Here is a 26,059-nt window from a genome sequence, read left to right on the forward strand (position 1 = left end):
AAAATTAGGAAGCTGTTGTGGGAGAGCATTCTGAAAATCTCTCTCTGATGGAGTCCTCTTTCACCAAGAGACCTCATACAATTTTTTATAAAACTTATAATCCCATTGTACAACCCAGCGCTTGAGTAGGCTACATTGTCAGAACACATGTGGTGTAGGCTTGAAACTTATCTTTTTATCCCAACAATTAATGAGGTTCCAAGCTGAATACATTGATATTTTTCTATTTTCAATGTATGTTGCTTGTGTGATTTTTTAGGTATACTAGAAAACAGTTGCCCAGTGGCTCAAGTGGCTTTTGTGGTACTTTGAAATGCACCATTTTTTTAATGCATGCTTTCTTTTTCTTCATTTTTTCCTTACCCTCTCTACTTGTCTGCCAACTGTAAACTCTCTTGTATTTGCATTCTTGTTTTTTCAAACCCACGAAGTGTAAGTTCCATTGGAATCAGTGAATTAAAGGTATCTGATTAACAAGATTTCTTGAACAGGGATAGGATTGAAAATCTGTTCACATATTTTGCAGAGCTGAGGCCTCTAGAATTTCTTTTACAAAACATTAAACTCTGAATTAATTCTGTCTGTTTTCCTTGGTTATTTTTGCTTTGTTTCTTAGTAGTTCGATTGTTAATAATTCCCTTATAATATTAATTTATTTGTGGAAGATGAATACAGCATTTGGCATTATATGTCACATAACTACCCATATATTAGCTAGGTAAGCAACTGAGTGCTAAATGGGTATGTTTTGTGCAGCTAGCCAGGCTTTCAAAAATAGTTCAGCAACCACACATGAAAACCAGAATTCTGATAGAGCTCACATTCTGGGTGCACGTTGATCGCTAAGCTCCTGCGAAAATCTGGCCACAAACACCACAATCTGATCTCCTGTGTCTAACTGCTGCTCCAACCCACATAGGCACCAAGGAAGAGGAGGACAGCCCAAATACTGGAAAAACATTGTGTTTTCAGAGGAAATTTTGCAGCAGAGCTACAGTGACTTCCAGGAAGGCTCAGACTGATAAATTCTCTAAGCACTTTTCAGAGGTGCCATGTTATTGAAAAGTGAAAATAACTAATGACCCAAATAATTGTTTCTTTTTATAAACAACTACTGTGAAATACTGTCTTTCTTATTTAGAAGTGCATTTTGAACTCAACAATTTTGAAAATTGTAGATAAACTGCTTTTATTGGATCATGTGGGTTTCCAACATAATCATCTGCTGTTCTTTTCTTCTTAAAAGTATTTATATGCATATTTTATTTTGTATCATTCTACTTCACCCCTGGCCACCAGCATTTTTCCTTCGTCGACTTCTTCCCCAGTCAGCTACTGAAACAAGGTTATGCTCTATGTGGTATTTTAGATTCTGCAGGTGTTTTAAGGGTCAATGGAAAAAAGCCTCCCACGCTTTGGTGATGGGGATTTCCTCTGCAGCATTCAGGGGCTGGGCTCTGGCCTGGCAGGCACAGATAACTCTTCTCCCTGGTATTGTTAGAGCTCCCTTACCCTTCAGTGAGCTGGCAGAATTTAATGTAGTAATAGTGTAGCACATTTAGTGCGTTCCAGCATGCACAGCAACAGTTCATATCAATCCAGGTTTATTTCCTGTATCTGACTTGTGCTTCTCTCTTTAGTGTGTCTTTGGTGTTACAACAACTTCCTGATTCACTGCTGTGCCTACTGGAATCTGCTCTTGGCATTTGACAGAAGCATTTCGGACAGTGATTATGTTTTCTTGTTCGACAGTACAAGCCTCTGCCTCCTCAATTAAGTAAAAAATGGGGCAGTCATCATCTTTTCAAAACTTTCTACTCATTCCTCAGCTCTCCTAATCCACGGTAGAGGGCAGTGCTTACACAATGCATTCTCACCAAGGGTTAGTTACACAGCAGTGCTTTTGAAACATCAGCTAATGCATTGCAAGAACGCTGGTAAAAGAGGTTATGATAATGGTTTTTGACAGGTACAGATTGACAAGGCTGAAGTGACCTGTCCAGTGCCAGAGGCGTTGTGTGTGTGAGGAAGACAACAGGATCTGATCAAAAGCATTTGATTGAAATGGGAAACATGCAGTTGCTAGGAAGACAAAGTCCTAAGTGTTTCAATCCTGCAGTTCTTGCACAAAGATATTCTCTGAAACTGCGCTTTATTCATGGTTTCTCAAGCACATTGAGCAAAATGCTACTATCACATCAGTACATCTGTAGTGACTTTGCATATTTCTTCAGTGTAGTCATTTTCCAACTGTCTATGTGCATGTATCCCTTGGAAATTCAAGTTATCAGAAACCCCACAGGCCTCAGTTAGCTGGGAACAGGACCCTCTGCTGTCCTGCACCTTGCACAGTCATTTCCAAGGGCTGCTGTGGAGCTTTCTCACAAAGTATTCTTTCTTCAGAAACTGACAGCTTGTCTACCATTCATGCCTCTTTAGTAGTTCTCCAGTTAGACTCATTCAGGGGACTGTGGAGGCAAGTGTGTGTTGAAATATCCTACTTTGGCCTTTTCCAAATGAGATTTTATTGCTGCCTTGAAATGCTTTGTTGTGTCTGAAAAATATTGCCCCATACTACAAAGGGGGACTGAAAATTTTGAAATCAGAATAAAATTGTTTGAAATTGTAGGAACAAAGTTTTCCAGTCCAACATGATTCAAAATATTTGGGGGAGTTGCCATTTGATTTTTTTATCTTTTCAGGAGCCCCAAACCCATTTTTAGGTACCCATTCCCTATCGTGCTTTGATGGCTGAGGGAGATGGGTGTGAAATGAAACCCAGAATGCTGTCAGTCCTATTCTCTGCTCTGCATTAAAGCACTTTGTTTTGTCTTCACAAGTAATCTTAGATATGTTCTTTCACAACACAAAGGAGTGTATGAATTTCCTGACACAGGATCATGCCTGAGACATTTTTACCACAGGTTGTTCTGTTTGGCAAATAATATTACAGAGGCAAAAAGGATGTAGAAGGGCACAAATGTGTTACATTTGGAAGAGAATATGAGGTGGAAACCAATTGCTATACAGCTTTATATACTGTGAGTGAGATTTGAGAGGCCTATTCTATAGTAGCAAAAACCAAAAGAAGTATAATGACTTCATATGGTGATTTAGTTCTATTGCATTTTTACAGGGGTGTTTATAAGGAAAAGAAGGATGTTAGGAACTCTTTGCTTGTAAGTGTTAAGGTAAGAATCTGCTGGGTATCCCACTAGATAGAATTTTTCCACAAAGAGCTGGGATACCTCCATTGCTCAAACTGAAGTGCTAGATCCAAGGTTTTCAGGAATTACAGACTATTTGGGGAAAATCTATATTTTACTCCCATACAAACAGGTGATGTGGAATTTACATGGCAAACCTGGGCATCCAATACCCTGGAGGCACTATAGACCATCACTTCCAGCTGCTGCTTCTGAACAATATGTATCCCCTGTGAGTCCTGTGTTACAGAAAATTATCTCAGAGACCTTAAGGGGTATCAATAGCTCTAAAATATCAGTATGGAGGGCCTACTAAATCCATATCGATCTTCCTGATCATTGCCAGGAAATAAAAATCTACAAAGACATCCCAAGATGGTAAAGCTGCACTTGCACTTCAAATCCACTGTCCATTTCTGGGCCCTTCACTAAATGAGGACACTGAGGTGCTGCAGCATGTCCAGAGAAGGGCAATGGAGCTGGTGAAGGCTCTGGAACACCAAGTCTTATGAGAAGCAGCTGAGGGAGCCGGGTTTGTTTAACCTGGAGAAAAGGAGGCTCAGGGGGAACCTTATCCCTCTTCACAGCTACCCAAAAGCCAGGTGAGGGGTCGGTATCTTCTCCCAGGTAACCAGCAACAGGACAAGAAAATATGGCTGCCCAGGGAAGTGAAGGAGCCATCATCCCTGAAGACATTTGAAACATGTGTAGATGTGGCACTTGGGGACATGGTTTAGGGTGGGCTTGGCAGTCCTGAGTTAACAGTGAACTTGATGATCTTAGAGGTCCTTTCCAACCTTAGTGATTCCATGATTCTATGGACATAAAAAGCAGAAGCACACCAACGCAGAGGCTGCCAGAATCACTACAATTCACCTGAAAAATCTTAATGCCTGCACAGATTTAACTGTCAGCACTATATATTTGTTACTGTTGACTAAGAGCTGCTAGGATGATAACAAGGAAGTTATGAACAAGAAAGATGTCATGGTTACAGAAAGAAAGCTTGATGACGGCAGCCCAACCACAGAGGAGTTTTGTGTGTTGCCCAGTGGTAGGCTGGCACTTAGTTGTTTTCTTCAGCAGCAGCAATAGGTTAGCAGCTCATCAGAGAAAGTGCACAAGAGCTAGACGGCATGATCCAAAAAACAAAAACACAAAGGGGTACTTTTTTAACCTCAGTTTCTTCTGCTTTATCACCTACATAACCGCAGCACAGTTTTGCATCTTCTCTGCAGGTTCCCAGGAGAGCAGCTGCTTTGCTGTAGTGTAACCTTTCTTACTTTCCTGCTACCTTTAGCCTCTCTCTGTTCAGCTCTCCTCTTTTACAGATCCACATTCATCCCACATATTATGAATGTACCAGCTTCTGTCAGTTGTTTCTAACAGACAGTCTAGAGCAAGTCTTCACCTTGGGTCATTTCTCAGATTGACTTTTGGGTCACATTTGCCCATTTATGACGCTTTTATCTTTTACTTTTGCAAGTTTCAAAGGTGAGAAGATTTTATCAATCAGATTCCTCACAGTTATATAGTTACAATTATATTATTATAATTATAATAATATAACTGCATAATAATGCAATTAATATATTAATATAGAAATATTAGCATAGAAAATATAAAAAGTATTTTATAGAATATTAAAGTATATAGTTAATATAATATGTACAATTATGATAATATAACAGTATAATTATTATATTATTTAACTTCAAATAGGCTCATAAAATGCTGGAAGCTACTACAGGACTTCTTGTTGTCATCTACTTCTCTTTGTGACCCCCATACACTTCCAAGAAAATCACTGGAATTTCATGACATGTGGCAGACACATCTTGCTACACAGCCTATTACCACGGTAATAAAACTGTGTTCATAGTTTGACTGATTCCTTCAGAGTGGTACATATTCCTTCAGATAGATTTTCAGTTTTGGATGAATTTGTGTGGTTACAGTCACAACAACCCAATATCCATTGTGTCCCTTGGTGGGATCCTAATATACAGAAAAAAATTTCTACAGTCGCGTAATGTGCATTTAAACTAACAGTTGTCTACTTTGACATGAAAAAGCAAATTTGAATGCGACCCATTTTGGCCAATTCTGAAAATATGTTCTACTACTGTAAGAGGTTTTCAAGCCACTTGTTGTCCCTGCACAGCTGCTGTCATGACAGAGAGCAAATTTGTTCCTTGCCCAGCCAACTACTCAGTGATTCCCTGTAGGCAACAGCTTCCCAAGTGCTCCACAACCTCTGTACTGATTCTACAAAGCCGTCCTCTCTGGAGAATCATAGACTGGAGCATGGCACAGGGAGTGTAGCAGCATATGAAGATACGGGCTAGTGCAAGGTTACTCCAAACTGAAATAGATAATTAGGTGGTCCTTCTGCTAACTAGGGGTGCCAGGAGTACAACAGATACCACCAATGCTCCCATGCCAAATACAGAGTACTGTGTTATAACCCTGGTAGGTAGATACAGTTTTTTGTCATTACCTCTGCTGTTCTGGTGAGGAATTTCAGAGCTAAGTTTCCCACTGCGAAAGTCAGGGATAAACAAAGTCTGATAAACTGTATCTCTCACATGTGTCCATTTTTGCATCCTGTGCTGAACATATTTGTAGAGAAGGAACTCATCAACTGCATGATACTAGTAATACATGCATGATACTAGTAACTCTATGCACTTAATAATTAAAGAAATTGTTTGTTTTTACACAGATTTCAGGGAAGATGAAGAATACTTGAGAAATTATTTGAAAGGAAGCACTGCTATCAGTGCTACATGGTGTGAAGACCCACAAATGACTAACAGAGGTGAGGTGCATAATCCCAAATATTTAGTTGAGTCAGCTGAAGAAATAGCTTGTTGTGAGCCTTTACTTCCATGGGTATGGGCAGTCTGGATGTATATGCATATGTGTGTCCTATGTTTAATTGTATAGTCCAACAATGTCCTACTTTGAGATGTCAATACAGAACAATATCAATGATACTCTCTGAAAAACTTTGAGTTGCAAAAAAAGGTACTATATTGAGGCTTTATATTGTTTTATTTCTAATACTCATGGTTTATCTGAATTCATATTACCTATTTTTTCTTTAATTTTGTGCATCTCTGCTTCATCTTGCAACAACTGTTATCAAAATTTCTTTGTACTGCTTCAGATAAGTAGAGTTTTTTTTACTCCACACATTAAAACAGCATCAGAATTAACAAAAGGCTTTCATTTTCCAAGATGTGGTGCATATTGTCTCAGTTCAGTGGTTCACTCACACTAGAATTTAAGTTGGTATCTAAGCAGTGTTGTTACTACTGCACCTTAATAAATTCTTAAGGAAAATTTAGAGAACCTTAGAATAATTTGGGAAATAATTTATGTTTTAGCCCATGAGAAATCACACCTGTTGGCTTGAAATCTGTTATGTAAATTTCATATTTGAAGCTGGAAACTAAATATGAGCTAAATCTGTGTCACATTTTAAAAGAATATGTCCTTGCTTTTTGTGGTCTATGCAAACTCTGTGATTTCATTTCTTCTTTGTGATTAAATGTTGCTTCTAATCATGAATATTATACAGATACTAAACCTAAAGATTGAAGAAAAAAGAATTCTTTAAAGAGCTCAACTTTATAATGTCTAACCAGAGATTTGAGCCCAGATCATCAGCAAGATCATTATAAAGTTGTTTCTCTGACTTTAAAGAAGCTATGACAGTTTATACATTCTAAGCACTTCTCATTTTATTATTAAGAGATTTTACCCCATCCATCTTTGATAAACCTTATCCATTTTAGAACTTATCTATAAGTCACATGTCAAGCCTATAGTCATTTAATTTACCCTTTCTCTATCCCATCCCCCTTTTAACTATTTCCTTTAGCACTCCAGATATTCTTGGATATTCTGGCAGGGTTCATTGGTCAGCAACTCACCCAGCAAATTCTAATCTTCCATCAACAGCCCCATCAGTAATTGCAGGAATGCATGGGTAGGTATGAGGTATATTTTTCAGCTTGTTCGGAAAAATTACTGGGAAAATCATAATTGCATTTATTTAGTTAAAGAACAATTAAATGTTACACGTTATATTCTATTGACTTTAAAATACAGAAACAGTTAGGGTTGGATCCCCCTACATTATTGTCATGATAATCTGAAGTCCTTTTGAGGTTTTAGAATTTTTCTGGAGCATTGTATTGTTATGTGTTTGGAAGATGACTTATTTTTTTTAATAAATGTCTTTGTTTTTTTCAAAAAGTCTTTTTTTTTTTTTTAATTAATGTCTTTTTTTTTTTTTTTTTCAAAGAGGCCCATGAGCATAAAAGTTATCAGTTCCCAAAAGAAAACTGCATGGAGTTTCTCAATTGATCTTGGCAGACTTAAGAAACAGGTATTTGCTATGAAAAAATGGTTGTTAAAAATGGGTGGGTTCACTTACAAGGTATTGAGAAGCAAAGTCATACCTTGCTACCACACTGACATAGCCTGGGACCCTGTGATTGTGAAATCATCACAGCTCCCCATCACTATCGTGGCTGCCCCATTGAGTGAATTATTAATTTTAATTCTCACTTGCTCTTCCATAAAAGGCTGGTTAAACCTGTGGGCCAATATAAGTATTTAGATGTCTAACTTGTTGATTTCAAAAGATCTGGACACTTCAAAATTGCTGAAAACTCCTTTTCCTTTTGTTAGCCTGAAAAGCTTCAGATGCTGGCAAACTTAGCCTTTCTCCCTAATAGCTTAGTAACTCTTTGTTTCTCCTCTCTCCTTTATGATTTTGTGCTTTAGATTCTGCTTTCTTGTTATCTGTAGGGATCTAGGATATGGTGACACTTTTCCAAGTTTCCATGTTTTCCTGAGAAATTGATCCTCTAATTAAACTTTTAATTTGCCTTAGGATTCTGTTCGCAGCACATCACACTTTTTTCAGCACTGTCTGTGAAAAGTATCCAGAAAAGGCTCGAGGAGATTTACAGAGCTGTGTGGCTTTTAAAGAGTTCACCTTGTCAAGAGTTTCACCATTTTGATGAATGACCTAACTTACTTTTCTGCTGCTCCCCATCCAGTCACCTCTGCTCTTTTTCTCTTGTGCTTATACTTGGAAAATAGGCAGTCACCTGTAGTTGTGGGCTGCTGTTGACAGGGAATGGAAAGATGCAACAAAGTCCTGAGTCTCCATAATATGATAAAGTTGAACTCAAAGCAGTCTCATGCAACTCTAAATTGCTTTTAAATGTCACAGACAAATAAAAAAAGCAAATGCCTCTTAGCAAAGATCATTGAGAGACTTCATTCAGGTACCAGAATTCAAGAGCAAAAATGACAGGCACCACTGTGATCTGAAGAAAATACATCAGTTATTTTCTTTTACTTTACATAGGTGTTACTGTGGGTGTCATTCATAGTGGAGGAATTTCCTTCATTTTTAATGTATAGCAAGAACAGGGTTCTCATTCTGTGCTAATGGATACTTTCCAGAATCAGGACAGAATCTCCTGACCTTTTTGAAGTAGGTTGTGTAGGAATAAACTAGAGAGCATAATCACCTCCAAAGATTGCAGAGCAGGTTTTGCCACCTTTAGCCTGAGCAAATGTACCTATATGGTACATTTCCCTGAGGAGATATTATCCCTGATAGCAAAATTGTAATAGGTGTATGGTCCTACTTGTGGAGTAGGACCATAGTCCTTAGTGTTTACTGAGCTAAGATAGAACATCCAATCCTTCATGAAACTGCTACATAGAACTACGATGGATGCTGAGAATCTCCCCTCAACATTAGTTACTGATGCCCATAAAAGAGACTTGCTTCACATTTGATTCCTCCCCTTTATAAAATAAATTATAAGAATTCCTGCTGATTTCAGGGATCACAGGTCAAGCTAGACTATAGTGGAGAAGTGAAGAGAAAAGAGATTATTCCCATAATTTGGGGTCAGACAATTTGCTCCCATGTACTTTGATCTAGGATGTGATCTCATCCTTACCATTTTTAAAAGGGTGGTCCCTTTCTTTGTCTCTTTGCTTATTCTCAAGCAATGATTTTAATAATTTCTCAGAAATTATCAAGTGATTGCATGTGGTGGATGTACTATAACTGCTGTCTACAACATATGATCAGTGTCCTGAAGACAACTATAGGTATAAATGGAGTCTCTTGTGTACTGCTAACCTGGTCTAATAAGTATTCCTGTCAAAAGTATCAGCAATATCAGACAGACCAGGCAGCATGCAACCATTTCTGCATGGAGTTTCGGTTGCACAGTGCTCCTACAGGGTGTGCAGCAAAATCCTGTACACCAGTGTCAAGCATTCTGAAGTCAACAGGATTGTATAGAATATGAAACAGTAGAAATATGGTTTTCTTATCTTTGAATATGCATAGTGTTTTTATATGTCAAACTTTATTGATGTATTTTTAATATATTTTTATTTCCAGGTAATCCCAAGGTGAAGACAGAAAATTATGTTTTAAAGTCTCCTTAGTGCAATTAAATTCTGGTAGATTTGTTTAGCTTTTGCATAGGAAGGAATGCTTTATGTGTTGTTTTTTCTTGTGTCCATTGCTACCTGGAAAATAAAAATCCAATTGCATCTCAGGTTGCACAGAAACCCATTGGTTTCACCACAATTAATTTAAGATAGTGTTGGATTTTGTTTGATTATTAAGATAATAACTTTCTTGATTATTGAGATGATTGAGAAGCAGCTTTAAGCAAGTTGCTTTGAAGATTTCAAAAGTTATCTCTAGGTCAGAACCATGGGTTTTTATGTGGAGAGTGAGTGAACATAAATAATGTCTGTGGTCAATTCTGTGTCAGCCATGAGAACTGGGCATCTAAAGCAGATGTGACAGTGCCAGCAAAGTATTTTTAGAAGGCTTGAAAGCCAAATCTCCAGCATGACCCTCATGCATCACATGTGCTTGAGGGCATTTGGCATGGTCATGGCAGGTCTGCACATGTACTGTGCACATTAGTTGTAAAACAGCTGTGTGTGAGTGTCTGTGTCTCTGTGTGTGTCTTGTCTATGAGTCTGTGTTCAAGAAAGGCTGGAGAAGCTCTTCAGGAAGATTTACCACCACTGATCTTTAGGGGGCTAATTCTAACACTATGGAATATTGCAAATTATTAATATTCTCTGTGGCCAATGGGCATAAGTGTTTGTGGAGAAAGCAGTGAGAGAGGGAAAAGAGAATGTTTAGGAATATTGAGAGCATGTTTTAAAATTCCATTTTTCCCTGTCTTTATGTGACTGCAGATACATGGAAGTTGACTCAGTAAAAGCACCTAGGACTTTTTAGAGAATGTCAGTCCTTTTTACCTAGATAAAAACTGAGAGCCTCAGTGTCTGACAGTGAGGAGGAAGGAAATGCATGAAGATGTGCAGACACTTTAAATACAGAACAAAAATAAAGTACTACAGAAGTGGGTGTCTGTGGTAGCCTTTATTGCATTATTCTCATATTTACGACTTACTAACATTGACAGTTAAAACCATACTAAGAACAAGAAGAGACATAATTCAAAGTCCTGAAACTTGTCATCTGTACTAGATTGCCTCGTTAAGTAAGGTTGAAAATGATTCTGTAGCTGTTCCATACAGTGACATGAACATTTTGTGTATGCACAGAGACACAAAAATGTGGACACACATATGTGAATGTATTAACTATGAAATCATTACAGGGCAGCAGACCTTCTCAAGCTGTTCTGAGGGTGCCTTGCAAAGATGGTTAAATGTCACAGAATGAGATTTTAACCATTAACTGCCTTTGTGTGTGTAGTGAATAAAAGGAGCCAAGTTATGTTCCTTGTTTTGGAGATTAAGAATGTATGCTTTTACACCCATGCTTAAATTCTTTTATACTTAATCTGAATAGGGAAAATATAAACATGGGAGATGGAGGAACTCTATTTAAGCATTTGTTACATTTGTCTTGGTACTTTTTATTTTCTTATGTTGGTGTAGACAAGGTGAGGAAGGAGCACGCCCGAGAAGGAGAAGATCAAATGCAAATTTGTCAGGAAGTTCTGTTGAGGTCCAGGGGCCAGAATAGTGCAAATACTTATTCTAATTCAGACAGCCTTGCAGATTGCTCAGAATTTTCTGTCCTGATGTCTGTGCTATCATCTGAATAATCTATATTCCTTCTCTATTACCTCTGAGGCTTGTTTTTCTCCAGTACAGGCTTCTCCAGGCTTTTAGGTAGAAACGTGTGTCAAAACATTTGTAAGAAGTAGCTTTTTTGCAGCCACTTAAGGGCCTTCACTGAAAGATTACAAAGTGCACCAATGGTGAGAGACCCTTTCAAGAGCAGATTGAAGACTTCTTGGAAATACTGAAAGGTAGGGAGAATAAAACACAGAGCCAAAAGGCACAAAATCTGCAGAAGGCGCTAACATCCCTTAACAAAGGGATTAGATCCTCAGCAACAATAATGGGAACTAAGCATCCATATCCCTGACATTGCTGTGCCAATCTCACTCACAGAGGATATACAACTCCTTAGGGAATGTGAGATGACAGCTAAGATACCAGGGTACAACATTTCCCCTAATAAGATTGTAGAAAGTTGTTTATCCAGCAGTGGGGCAGAAGGATACCAGTTCTTGAAATGTCAGACTTACACAGAAACTTTTACACTTCCAGCTTTCTGTATTTTCCTTGCGCAAAAATCACCACTCCCAGATTTTTAAAAGAGTTGGTTTCATCGAATTACTTTCTCTGTATGCATTAAATGTATACCTAACAGGTACATGTGCAAAATTATAGCATATGTTGAGGTGGAGGAAGGTTGCAACCTGCTTTTGTCTTTTGTTCTTCTCCATTTGGAGCTACACATGTATACAAGCCAGTGAATATTTTAGATGAAAATATAAAATATAGCCTCTTTTGCAAATTTGGCTTATTATGTCCTATCCAATTATAATGTACCATTTAAAAATATTTGCAGATTTGTTACTGGTTACTAAGGCTGTGTTATTCTGTGCTTGAGAAGGATTCCAATTAAATATCTCAGATCCCCAGTTGTGCAGTGCAGAGTGATGTGACATTAGGTACAAATGCAGGAACTCTGTGCAATGCAAGTGCAGTATCACTGCTGTACCTCGAACAGAAACTTAAATTCCATTCAAACTAGCTGATGAACACAGATTATATTTTAAACTAGCACTGGGCTGAGAACATTGACTGCAAAGACAGATGACAGTGCTTGAGTAAATTCAGATTGGTTGCTTTATATATAAAAACATTTTACACATGGAATAATTTTTGCACAATAATCTATGAATATGGGAACTATATTTAAAATGGGTGTGTTCTCAGTTGGATAACTCAGCCTAGTTTCATCTGATTTTATGGATTGATTAAGAGCCAAAGCCTCTGGCTCTAATGAGGGGAATTTGTGTCTTAGAAATCCTCTAGAGAAATCCAAATTGTAAAAAAAAAAAAAAAAAAAAAAAAAAAAAAAGGATGTTTTATACTTCTTCATATTGTGAGGACATTTACTAAGAAAAGAAACCCAAAACTACACAGTGAGGAGGAAAAGTATTTTTAAAGTTAGTTTCTAGTTACTTTCAGTTTCTCTGAACTTTTCAGTAAAAAATAAAAATCTCTAGGTCTTAAAGACCAAGTGCAAGGGAAATGCTTGTATCCAAACTATAAAAAATCTCTCATAAAATAAAATAACTAAATAAACAATAATCATGTTTTCAAACATTTCTTTCACATTAAGAAGTTCTTATGATTATAAAAACATCTATTTTTTCCCTAAAATTAAAATATAATATTCCCTGAAATCTCAAGGAGGGAAAAAATTCATACAGAAAAAATAACAAGAGTAGTAATTAAAAAAGAAGTATATGACACATTCAATATAAGATCTAGCTCAATTCTACTGAATGAAATGGCATTGCTCTTGATAGTAAAGACAGAAGGGGATTCTTGCCATCATGTCCATCCTGTAACTAGTACCACTTCACTTAATCTGAACTCTTCTAGATTCATGAGATTCATGGTATCATAATCTGGTTATTGCTATTTTATAATTTTACAACACTTTCACAGTACCCTAAAGAGAATTAACCCACACATCTTCCCCTGCCCTGAATATCCTTTCACTTGATGCTGTATCATATGATATAAAGTAAAAAAGGAAACTTATGAAAGACAGTTTTTATTAAATAATGTCTTTTCCCTAAAGTGGAAACCAGCGAACAAATGCTTTAGTTCATGGGGCAACTTTTGCTTTCCAGCTGTTAAATGCCTTGCTGAATCATAGATGGTGTTAAACTGTATGTGGCGTTCATAAAGCAGTCAAATTTCAAGTCACTAGAAATGATTTTTGGAACTGTTCCTTTGAGAACAGATCCAAAAATCGACAGCTAGATGAACAGAAACAGAGTTGGCTTCCGGTGTATAGTAAAACCACTGAAAAACAATGCTGCTGTGAGAGAAATGGTTTCCTGGGTAGAATTTAGCTGCTTTTCCTCCTACAGTCATCTAAAGCCTCTGAAAGTAGAGTCTTCTAAAGCAGAGGATTTATACCATGCAAAAGTCACTGCATTTACATCTTGTTTCACAGAATTTCTCTTCAGAACCAGCAGGCTTTGGAAGTTAATTTGAAGTAGTTTTCTGTAAAGTAGTTGTTAGTATATTGACCATGCTTTAAATATGATCTCTTTGATGTGCACAGTAAATAATAATGTCTTAAACTATTCTATTTCTTTCTAAATATCTCTAAATACTATATATATAATATTTTGTATGCATAGCTACTAAACCCTTTCAAATATATTTATGCATTATGCTGAGTGGATTGATCATAAAGAAGCATTTTGATATGGGAAAATAGGTACAATAGAGCAATTATCATAACTCTAGCTAAAGTTCATATTTTTTAGACTAGATTCTTTTTCCTCTTGCTCCTTTCAGAAATACACATTTTAAAAAATTGGTTTCCTTTGGTTTGTTTGTTATTTTATTCCTAATGCTTCTCATCTGCCATCTAGTAAAGGTCATAGAAATATTAATGTACTTCCAAAGCAAGAGGACCAAAAAGCTTTGCTTTCAACATAGCTTAGAGTATGGGGATGCAAATTGCAAAAAATCAGTGGCCTGTATCTTCTCGCAGAATTATTTAGTAATGAATATACCAAGTGAAAGAGAAATGTCTGTTGGGTAAACAATACAAATAAACAACTTCATGGTAGGAAAATTATATAAGAGGCAGTGGTGATCTTAGCCTAAAATCTTGAAAATGACTGGAGAAAATAAGGTGCTTATAGAGAAGTCAGAAACCAAAAGCATTTAATAACTGGCAACTTTGGTTTGTTTTACTGCAGATGGAAGCTTGTCTTATTTGATAAAGTGCAATTAAAACCAGAAAAACATCATGAAAAAGAAGAGAATTTGTATTGCTCTCAGAAACTGAGAGACTGCAATTTACTTGGCAAAGTCTGGCAAAGCAGAGGAGAAAAAAAGTTTAATTGGTGTATTCCTCTTCGTCAGTGGCTAAAATCTCCTTGTTTTGGGTCTCAGCATCTCTTAGCCCTTGCTGTCTTTTCTGCCACTCCAGCAATGTGGGGTTTAAGAGGCCTGACTTACACTTTAGAACAGGACTCTATGTTTTCCCCAGTTTGCAGGAATGCAAAGCAGCCCTGCAAAGTATTTATTGAGCCATCCCAGAGGACATTGCTCCCAAAACACTGTCCTAAGTGCTGAGGCAGGATGGCTGCTAATCACCTCCTGCATGCACAGTTGCACTTAGAACATGTAACTGCTGGCTTTGCAGTAAGGACACCCGTTCTCATGCAAGTACCAGTGTGTGACATTTAATGGGGGCAAGTCAAGACTGTGCCTCACATCTTCTCTGAAAAACACCAGCTCTGAGAGCAGCCTTAGAAAATAGTCTGTAAAGGCTAAGAAGGGAAATAGGTGCCCAAACCGTCCCTCATTTACAAATTGTGACTTTCATTGGGGGCTTCTCAGAGGAATAGGAAGCCAGCCTAAGTGTAATTGCTTTTGGAACCAGACAAAACCATTGCAACTGCTCTGTGCTCATTCCTTGGTCTAGAAATCAGCATCACTAGTAAGTTTATCACATATAGGCCCTAAAAGTTGAAGGCCTTTAGGCATCCATGTTCCACTGACCAGTAGTTTTGTTTGTCTGCAAGAGCAGCTTTGGAGCATCACTAATTCAGCACTGAAGTGTCAGATGCTCTTTCTGCTTATACTGCAAGCCTCTGGCAGTATCTGTCTTATACATAGATAATTTGCAGCCATTGAAAAGACAATAATCAGCTTCCATTTTTAGGTAAAAGTCATTGTATGGCCTCTTGTTGTGATCCTGTATGAAACAAATTTGTATATGTACACTTATTATCTTAGGATTTAGTCATGAACTCCAACATTCTCAGAATTGGAATAAATTATGAATGTCTGCCAGCTCATTGCTGGCTCTCAGTTTTAGAACAGTATACACCTTGCTGAATCCTGTAGTGTATCAATCCTTCTCATTGATATTCATGACCTCTAAAAACCCCATAGAACACTCACTCTACATCACCTAGGCTAGTTAACTGTTTTGTTGCTAGTATGAAATCTAACATTCAAATATTGCAGTTATTCAATAAGTAAGAATACATTTATTAAATCCATGAATTTTCTTCAAGAACCCTTGAGTGTTCAGTGAGGTTAAAAAAATCAGTATTAGATTTTCTCAAAAACTGTACCAAGTTTCTTTCTTTTTATTTTTGAAGAAAGAATGTCCAGAGTATTCTGCATGAAGAAAAGATAAAGCTCTCTGCTGAAAAAAAATGGTTACAGCTTTCTGTCATGTTCAGTTCACCAGTGACAGCCAATAAATTCAGGATAAAAAGACTACCTAAGATCAGAAAGAAACCCTGTCCAGTTAACTAGGTGCAGACCTAATTTCCAATTTACCTACATCATGCTCCCAGTCCTCTTAATTTTCATTTGTTACACACACTCCTTTCGTATGGGATAAGAGAGACTTGCTTTGTAAAAAAGTAAGAAAATCAAGGAGGAAAAGAGATACACAAGACCTAAGTGCTTCTATTATTTTTTTAACTGAAATTAAAATGTGAGCTAGTTTATTTTCCTGCAGGCTCCAAGTTGCTCGAGCTATTTCTCTGTCTAATTCTAGCCCTAACCTGAAGAGCTATTACTGTGAAATCTCATAGAACTTCCTAGGCTCATTTACATTTTTTTTTCTGACAGCCTTGCATGGAACAATTAAATAATTTGGGTAGGCAGTCACCCCAATCAAAATATTTTCCAGTTAATTAACAGATCAGATATCAGTGAAAAAAAGCATATAATTGTATTAGCCACTATCAGTTTGAAAGAGTAACTATGCTAGTATGTACATCTCAAATAATGACACAGGCAGCAGGCTGTAGATCAAATTAATTTACATTTTAAATAATTAAAGAATAAAGGAGAAATGATTGAAATTACTGAGGATTTTGTAGAAGGCAAGCCACAACACAAATGCAAGTGATTAAAAAGAAAAGCTTTAATGACAGTGTCCGATGGCTTCAATGCTATGTAAATCAGGCTGCAGCAGATTGAACTTAATTATTCAAATGAAAAACTGAGGTTTATTCTCCTCCCCACAATATACATCAAGCTGCACAACTGCCAGTACATCCTGAAGCTGCCCCTTTTGCTTGAAAGTTGCCCAAACACTGAGGATGTGACCATACTGGTGAATTAAAATACATCAAAAGCCATTTGATGGCACTTGGGTCAAGGAATAGCCAATATCCATACTGTTGACAAGACTCCAAAACAAAGGCACCACAGATAAGAGGAAGTGATACTTTCTGTCTATTTTGAAATTTAGGTCTGAGAAATTTTTGGGTATGTTAAGAAGAATGGCGTTCAGCATGGAGCAAAAATATGCTGAACACCAGACTAAAAATCTAATGGTATAGCTAGTCCTGCTGTATAGCTAGGAACAGTCTCCAGTGGTGTTTAATTAGATTATATAGACAAAGTGGCAGAAATTTTATTCAGAGCTTGCATAGTTACCTGATAATGTACATACATAAGCCAGATGGAGTTCCAGAAATGAACAGCAATAAAAAAACTGTTTCTCCAAGCAGCCTGTCCCCTGAGAATTAGGATATATCCTTGTGAAGAAGAAATATGGATAGAACTCACAACTATGATGGGAATAAGGTGGCCATAAGCCCCAGAAAACAATCATGGCATCATAAAAAAAAATTGTTTTCAAGAGGAGCATCCATATAAACTCCAAATTCACAATGAGACCAATGGTAAAGACAAAGCATTTTGCTCAGGGCCTTGCCATCTGGATTATGAAAATTCTCCAAGGATTGAGACTCCATAACCTATCTTATAAAAACCTTTTTAGATGTTTTTTTTTCTGTTAAAATGCTATAGTAGTATAAATAATAGGGTTTTACACAAACAGGGTAAATCTTCTAATGCACAAATTTGTGTGTGTGCATTTATGTATAGATATGAACATGTGTATCTCCCATTGTCTAGGTTAAGTGGCTACACACCAAGTGCTTCAAACAGCCCAGCTTCAGGTTTTCACCTTCACCTGCCATTCCTGCCTCTCTTTAGGCACCCTTCCCCACACTCCTTTTGTTTAAATTAGGGATGTGGCTTTCCCTATGAGAGGAGATTACCTCAATATTTGACTTTCCGCTACCTTCAAGGCACTTGGGTTCTTTTTCTCTTTTGGTCCCAAGTGACTGCTCATTATAAGAAAATTTACTTATATACTGATTTTTTGCACTGATCTGAGAGCAATATAGTACTTTACAACCCTAAACCTTTCTTAGAGGCAGTTCTGTAGCATGGATGAGGTTTTTTTCTAGCATAGACACGGTGTCAGTTGACTTGCAACAACTAACCTGCCTCCATATAACACTTGCTGGCAGAGTGCTGTGAATTTCCTTTATATCAGCTACTCCTCATTCTAATTTACCTTTCAAGTGGGCTAATGAAATGCATTACTACACTCTGTCTGTCTTTAAAAGTAAAAACCCCAACCCACTACCCCAATTTTGCAGCACAGAATAGGAAAGAAAAAGAATCTAATATGACAGTGACAGGCTCCTATCATATTTGTAAAATTTTCCTAGGAAGGAAATCCTGTCAATTTTCAAAAGTTCCTCATCTATCTAGACATTTCATTTAGACCTGTGTTTTTGTGTATAATAAATTGCTTCTAGTTGGCTGAAAATCATTTTTAGCTCTTATCTCTGTGATCGGTTACCCCTGCTGTTCTTTAATGGCCTTCACCTCATTATGCAACTAGTCATTAAAAGCTTAGTATCCAGTACAATGGTAGCTTATGTAAAGTGATCTATGAGAGCTTTATATAGGCTTACCAGCCGCAGCCTTAATTTTACTCATTCGTCTTAATTTTTTGTAATCATTTTTTGTAAAAAGGGTATAATGTCAGGCATGCTTCCCTGCGACTGACAGATCCAATCTAGCAGATAATTACCATAAGGAAATTGATGTTTTAGTGTGCAGGGGAGAATTTAATTTACTCAGACATCCTACAGTACAATGCATTCCAAAAGATATGAGGATTTAAGTTTTTAAGAAATTAAATTTCACTATTTAACATGATTACTTATGTTGAACATCATTAACTAGCTTTTTTTTTAACCGTTTGATATAATTACAAGAGCAGTTATGTGGTCTAAAATCCAAAGTCGTCTTTAAATAAGGGTTAAGGATCCATGAAGTACAGAAAAGAAGGTTGCATTCTTTCTCTCTCCCTCTCCAACACCAGCCTTCCAGAAGCAGCATTAAAAAATCTATAGAGATTAACTGAGCCAATGTATGAACTATAGAGCTTTTTCCAATGATGATTTAATAGATACTTTATTATCAGCCCATTCCACCTCAACTCCAGCGATCAGGAAGCTCTTTAGTTCTATTCACAAATACAAATTGCTTATAATGCTTCAAAATGATAGAACCATGAAAGAGTTGTGGATATCCCAATTAAACATGGTGATTAATTTATATTTAATTTAAGGTGTTTGATTACTTTAATTGAAGCTCGTGTGGTTTAGAATTAATTTAATTAATCTCTATTAAACTGTTTGGTCTTCATAAAAAATAATTATTTCTAACATACAGCATGTGTACCTTGCAAGCAGAACACACAAAGCACAACCTGGAAGGCCCAATTGGTTGAGTCTTTCAAAAAATAATTATTTTAATCTTGAAAATCCTTCTCATATGAAGTCCAGAAGCTTTGCTTGTTCACTAAACTTCCATATTAGTAATACTTGAACCAGAGAATTAGAGCAATGGAATTTTATAAGCCTGCTCTTTTTTCTTGTTTGTTAAAAGTTTTGCTAAATATTTTAGGACAACTTTTCTGTGTTTCATTTTCTCATGAGGTTGTAGAGTCAGAGAACAAAAAATACAAAACTGTCAGGAGTGTGTGACAAACATTTGTAAGATGCCAGATCTGCCGGTAGAATTTGAATAGCATGTGCACAACTGTTGTACAAACAGAGCTAATTCTGATTTAAAGTATTCTCTTATGATACTCTTTTCATTCTGGGTTGAAGTGCCCTCTCCAAAGATAGGAAGCTCCTATCACATGATATTCTAGGAATTATGCTGGTCAGAACCTTGACTGACACCCTACTAGGGGCACAGTCAGGACATAGGATCATTCCTTCCTCCTGAAACTGGAGAAAGCTCATGGGCTCCTAACTACCCTTGGTCTGATGGCATGGTACAGAGAACTTCTGCTCAGATAGCATTTTTTCTTATTATTTGTTATTTAAATAAAAGATACTACAGCCAAAGAAAGAATTTTTTTGGTATGGATAGAATAAGACCAATTGTTGGCGCTTCAGATAATCTACTTGAAAATAAATTCTGTCTGTCTTTTCTTGAAACAGCTTTGTCAAAGGCATGCTTTTTGTATTTTCAGAAGAGGAGCTAAAAACTGCATATAGAAGGAGGGAATGATGTGACTCAGTATTATTTCTAAAATTAAATGTAAAACGGTGCCATTTTTAGTTAGAACCAGAGATACGTGATGTAAAATGGAAAGAGCATAATGTCAGTAATGACATCAGTCCTAACTTCAAATTAGTTGTTTTTAGAAAGCACTGTGCCTATAAGAGTGCCCCAGAATGCAGAGAAGAGCCAGTCAATACCACCGGAAGCACAGTGGCTATGATGACTCTGAAGGGACTGCATGTCACTGAAGTCAGCATCTCTCCAGGTCATGGCTTACCTGAGGGTGACAGCAAGGAAGCAAGAGGGAGCAGCAGTGGCTTATAGCAGACATTGCCTGCTGGCATGCTGTCTTGAGCAATTTCTTTTCCAAGAGATTAGAGGCACTTACAACGTAAAATATTTTCTCAGTTTTTAACCATGATCAAGCTTCTGCTGGCAAAATCCTTCTACAGAATTTCTTAGAAAATTAAAACAGAAAAACAATAGTTTGAAAATAATTATTTCCTTTTCTTGCTTGCCAAAGCTTGCCAAAAATTCACCAGCTTGTATAAAAATTCCTTCCTCTGAAAAGAAAAGGTAGATATTTGCCTGAGCTTGGCTTGCCTGTGATTAGGGTGGGGCCTTGGCATCTAAGGAGATAAGCAGCTGGGGAAGCTGCATTTATCATCTGTGCCAACACAAGGCCTTCCTCTCATAGGTGTTTGTAGTCTCTAAGAAATCACAGCCCTAAAACTTTCAAAATAAGTAGAGGAAAAATTATAAAATTCCATGGGCCCTCGGTCAGTGACCCTGACAGTACTTTCTGAACCATTGCCTACCTATAGCAGTCTAGACAGGAACTCGACTGGTGCATGACAGACACATCCCAGCTGTGCCTGTGCCCAGCACTGCATCTCCTCCCCTCAAAAAACCTGATTCGCAGAAACTACTTTGCAAACTTGCATATACAGTATCTGTTTGGACTACAGTGCACACACAGTCATGCACATTTTTATTTGATGTATGTATAAACATGTATATAAAAGGATACATAGTGTCAAAAGTATGTACTTTGTACACTACATGTATACAAAAGCCTACAAAGCCACATTTCAGCTGTTTACTGTAGCATGCAGATGCGCGGTGCTGTCACGTCCAACCCAGTGGTCTTTGAGCACAGGCAATATTCTGCTCTTTTACAAGACGTTTTTTATAATGATTTTTACACCATCCCCAGAGCAGTGAAAAAGCAGTGAATTTTTTTTTTTTCTATTTTGGGGTGAGGTTTGTTTGGGTTCTTTTTTATACAGAGAAATGCATTTGCCTTTTCTCTTATTCTCAGAAGACAGGTTTACCTCATAATTCCAAAAAAATGTTGCTTCATGCAGAGGTCAGGCGTGGAAATTTTTACCCTGCAGGGTAAAATTTGCACGAGCCGTTAAGGTGGGTGACTGAGAAAAGTGGGTTAGAATGGAAATTATTGCACAACATTGGCAGAGACACGTAGAGGGGTACACTTCTGTCATAGACTAGTTTATTAATGAGAGTATGTAGCAGGATATGCTGTATCCTTTTGGCATTTAGTGAAAACCCTAACTTCCATTGAAACATCATTAAAGACCATTTTCTAAACTGGCAGGTGGTCATTTTTTCTTCCTTTTTATTTATTTTTGTTTTTCTTATGAATGAGCAGTTTGATGTCACTATTTTTAGTCAGAGAAGGAAAGATCACATACCCTACACCTGTGCAGAGCTGGGACCAGACCACCAGGGATTTCCCCGGGAGATCTGAGCCTCACCTCTCAGGTCTTTGAAGACCTGAGGTATTTAGAAGACATCAGGATATAGTTCACAAAACATTCCCACAAAATAAAAACATGTGGTCCAGGATACTCTTTGGCTAGAGCTGCATATGACTGAGCCTGTCACTGCACACTGTGGGCAGCCATGGACATGTCTGAAAGAAGCACTGTTTTGCATGGAAAATGGAGTTTAAATGCAGTTTTGGAAACTTCTAGAGGGTTATCTCCCACTCGGTAGAGAAGGGCAGACAGCATCTCATCTTGCTTCTTTATAAGGAGACAACAAATATGGTCTAGGACATGACAGTGCCATGTCACCACCTCTGGGCCAGCACCCGAATGGGCGCTGAGGCCTTCCCTGGGCTCTCCCTCTCTCTCGGGGGGCAGCCATTTTGCAGCGGTGACCAACCCTGAGCTGATAAATCTCTTCCCTCCTCAGGGAGTTGCTGTAAAATGTCAGAGCACTGATGGCTCTTTATGAGCTTCACCCAATTCTGCACCCGCTGGCCAGGGCCCCACTGTAGGCACCCGGGCAGCCTGGCCGCCATCAGGCCCTCGGTGACCGTGCCCTGTGGGGCAGCAGGCGAGCCCCGGCTGTCCCTGCTGAGGCGCGGTGACGCCGGAAAGCAGCGGGCCACAGGCTCTGTCCCGAGCAGCACAGCTCTCCCAGCTGCCCAACGGTATGTGCTTTAAATTGTCTTGGTTTGGTGGTTTTAAAAGTACGGGCTTGTGGAAAGCTTGCTTGAAAGTTTCTATTAAGTTAGTCTTAAAAAATATTACCCTGTAACGGTTTCTTCCTTAAGGCTTTCTCCGAGTGAGACTCATTTTGATTCTGGCTTTCTTGTCATTAAGTAAATGGGTTTGATTTAATAATTATGTTTTATTATAGCTGAGGTTGTTTAATATCGTAGAGAGTGGGTTGAGATTTTCTCTTTGGCTGTGAACCGAGTTTGTTCCCTGGAGCCTCCCACAGTAGTCTTGACCAGGAAGTGTCGGGCAGCGCCGCCATTTTCCAGAGGGGCAGCAGTCGCTGGGCCTTGTTCTGTGAACAATTACATATGTGCTTAACTTCATCACTTAAGACTTTCTGTTAGTTGCTTTTCCCAGTGAATGTGTACATAAGAAAGGCTACCAAATGGCTAGATAGTAGTCTCTTTTCCATCTATTTTGATTTTGCTGGAGAGAAAGAGGTCAGGGAGGGAGGCGGCCTCAAAGAGGCTACAGGGCGGCCTGAGGGAAGGAAGCTTTCCTGAGTGCTGGGAAAGCTCAAGACTGGGACATATTGCTGCTTTCCTTCATAGCATTATCACCACAGCCAGGCTGAAAAGCTTTTCCTTGCCATAGTGTCATAGTTGAAATGGAGACAATACAAAGCAACCACTCCATTTTCAGACGGCTCCAAACCATTTTTGTTATAGCATGCATGCTTTTTATACATTCTTACAAAACTCATAAGCTTACACTTTACTTATTGGTCAGAAAAGACAAAGTGCTCATTGGAACAGACAGTTGCAGGTTTCTCTTATTTATCTTTCTTGGTTTCTATGTTAACAACTTTGGTAGAAAATTCTTTCAGGGGTAAACATGGATCCTCTTATCAAACTTCTCTCTGGCTCACAGAAGTTGCTGTGAAACCTCTTCCACACCATACCATTGAAGCAGTAAGGGATGATCAAGGTTTGGAGAAGCGCAGGAAATGAGTATGCTGACAGTGAGAGAAAGAGTGCAATTAAAGTAGTCAACCTTGACAACTTAGAGAAAGAGGGAGATGTGGCTGGAAAATACAATGACATGGGGAAGTAGCAATGAGGGTAAAGTGACTGGTGACAGCAGGAAGGTAAAAGGAAGGGATGTAGACGTGAATGTGAGTTAATGGGCAGACCACAAATATCACTTTGTCAAAGAAAAGACGCAAGTGTCTGGGTGTGTAAACAGCTAGGAAAGGATAGGTGTATGGGCATATTATGTAAAAGTTCTTTTCTACTAAAGGCAAAGGCAAAATTCCCATGGCTTTATGAGCAGATGGTCTTGGGTTTGCAGAAAGCCAAGAAAAATCTATGGAGAAATGTAGCTGCTATTGCATTCATTTTTAACCAGTGATTACAGAGTCAAGCAAATACTGACCACCTGAAAACCCCCCACACATTATCTAGTGACAGCTCTACTGAAAATGCTTAGAGTGTGTTGTCCATCCCCCCAGTCCTCAAACTAAAAGAGAAAAGGAATAAGAGAACAGCCCCAACCTCACTAAGCTGTCTGAAATGCTAAGAAGCTAGACATGGGAACTGGTTTGGAGTTTTGGTTTTTGTTTCTGCTTTGGACATTAGCTTCAAGAGGTGGAGGAAAAGGATATCATACATATGAGGACTAAAACTGGAAGAGAATGCATCTGCCCCAGTGACAACCATACTGTTTGGTGTGCACATCTGGAGTAACTTGCATGGTTACTATGTTCTGAACTCTGGCATGAGCAGTATGTTGAGTACTACCTTGCTATTTTCAAGTGTTCTTTTATTCTTTTTCATGGAAGTCTACAAGGAGCTGAGCTTTCTTTCAGGTGTGTACTGTAGTTAGGAATAATAAATGTTCAGATAAACGGTGTGACTAATGAATGCATCACTTACTTGGATGTAAGACAGACTTACAATGCTGTGGCCTAAAGCCTGGCCTCTTCTTCCAAAAACATGACTTTAAAATGACAATGAAAAAAAAACTCCTCAAGAAATATCTGTCTTAATTTAGCATTCTTATATGCCATTAAATATTCTGATTTCTTTGTGTTAGAACTTTATTTAATCGTGACGTGGCCAACCAGCAGAAAGGCTGTTCCTGACTTCTGTGGGCTTGGAACAGGACGTTTTGCTGGCAGATAGATGGTGTACTTGAACCATGTCTGCACTGAAAACAGAGCCAAAGGTATAATATCACACTATGATACCAATTGATAAAGAAGACTGCTGAGCTGGTTTCTCACTAAAGTCACAGAATTCAGGCAGTGAAATCCCTGGAGCATTCAGTCTGCTGCAAGCTGTGCAAGTAAGTGAAAAAAGAATCAAACTAGTGGATTTGTAGCTAGAGACTAGAAAGTAGATAGATAACTGCTTAAGATAGTTATTCCATTGAAAATTTGTTATTTTCAAAGTAAATCCATCCTTGTAACCAAAGAAAGGGAAATATTTTAAAAATTACTGAAATCCTCTTTGCTTTCTATTTCTGCTACTGCTTCCCTTTTATATGGCAATTCACTCACACTTAGATTCACTTTCTTCTGCTTACAGCAGAAATGTGAAATACCAGTGATTATCTGCTGTAATTTCAAAAAAGGTTCCTGCAAGTGAAGAAATAAAAATGAATCATCATAGTCTTCATCTGAAGATGTCTAATAGCACATGAAAATATTTCTGCTGTGAAATCAAGTGGATATTTTAGAGCTTGATAAGAGAAGATCTAGTAGATGTATATTTAGACATTTAATATTTAGTAGCCACTGAAATTTCTCTCTGGTTTGGAAGCAGAGGCTCCAAGTTTGGAAGACATCTTTTGACCCACAAGTATTTCCCTAACCCATTAAAAATAGAACATGGAATTAAGACTGATTTATATACAAATTGACCTGTGTTTGACCAGCAAGGGACTTTCTCCAGAGAAGGAGGTTCGAGTTGTAAATCTGGAGATATTTGAGAACTGTCTGGATGCAATCCTGTAAAATGTGCTGTAGGATGACCCTGCTTGAGGAGGGATGTTGGACAGGATGACTCACTGTGGTTCTTCTCCCTCACCATTCTGTTATTCTGTAAGACCTCACAGATGAAAAACAACTTGCATTCAGAAAAGCCCTGTAAGCATTTAGTTACAAGTGAGGTTGCACTCCTTCTGACAAGGTGCTTGTCTCAAATCCCTGGTCCACATCTCGGTAGCGTGTTCTTGGGGCAAGGGAAGATGTTTCTCCTTGCAGGAAAAATGCCTCCTGCTCTCCTAGCTGGGTCTGCAGCTCTCCTCCTTGGCAGTTTTTGTGTACTCCAGACAGACAGCAATTCTTGTGGGACACTGTGTTAT

At 38.1% G+C, this 26,059-nt stretch overlaps 1 protein-coding gene across 1 annotated transcript in view; it reads left to right on the forward strand.

Moving 5' to 3' along the window:
- SPMIP7 (sperm microtubule inner protein 7) overlaps positions 1-25,709 on the forward strand; it is a 37,218-nt gene extending 11,509 nt beyond the window's left edge. The window contains 3 exon segments of the mRNA XM_058023267.1: positions 7,096-7,203; positions 22,528-22,683; positions 25,631-25,709. Coding sequence (XP_057879250.1) covers positions 7,096-7,203; positions 22,528-22,683; positions 25,631-25,709 — 343 coding nt within the window.
- Positions 25,710-26,059: the final 350 nt, after the last annotated feature.

This window comes from Melospiza georgiana, chromosome 1 (genome assembly GCF_028018845.1).
Source record: "Melospiza georgiana isolate bMelGeo1 chromosome 1, bMelGeo1.pri, whole genome shotgun sequence".
Classification (NCBI taxonomy): domain Eukaryota; kingdom Metazoa; phylum Chordata; class Aves; order Passeriformes; family Passerellidae; genus Melospiza; species Melospiza georgiana.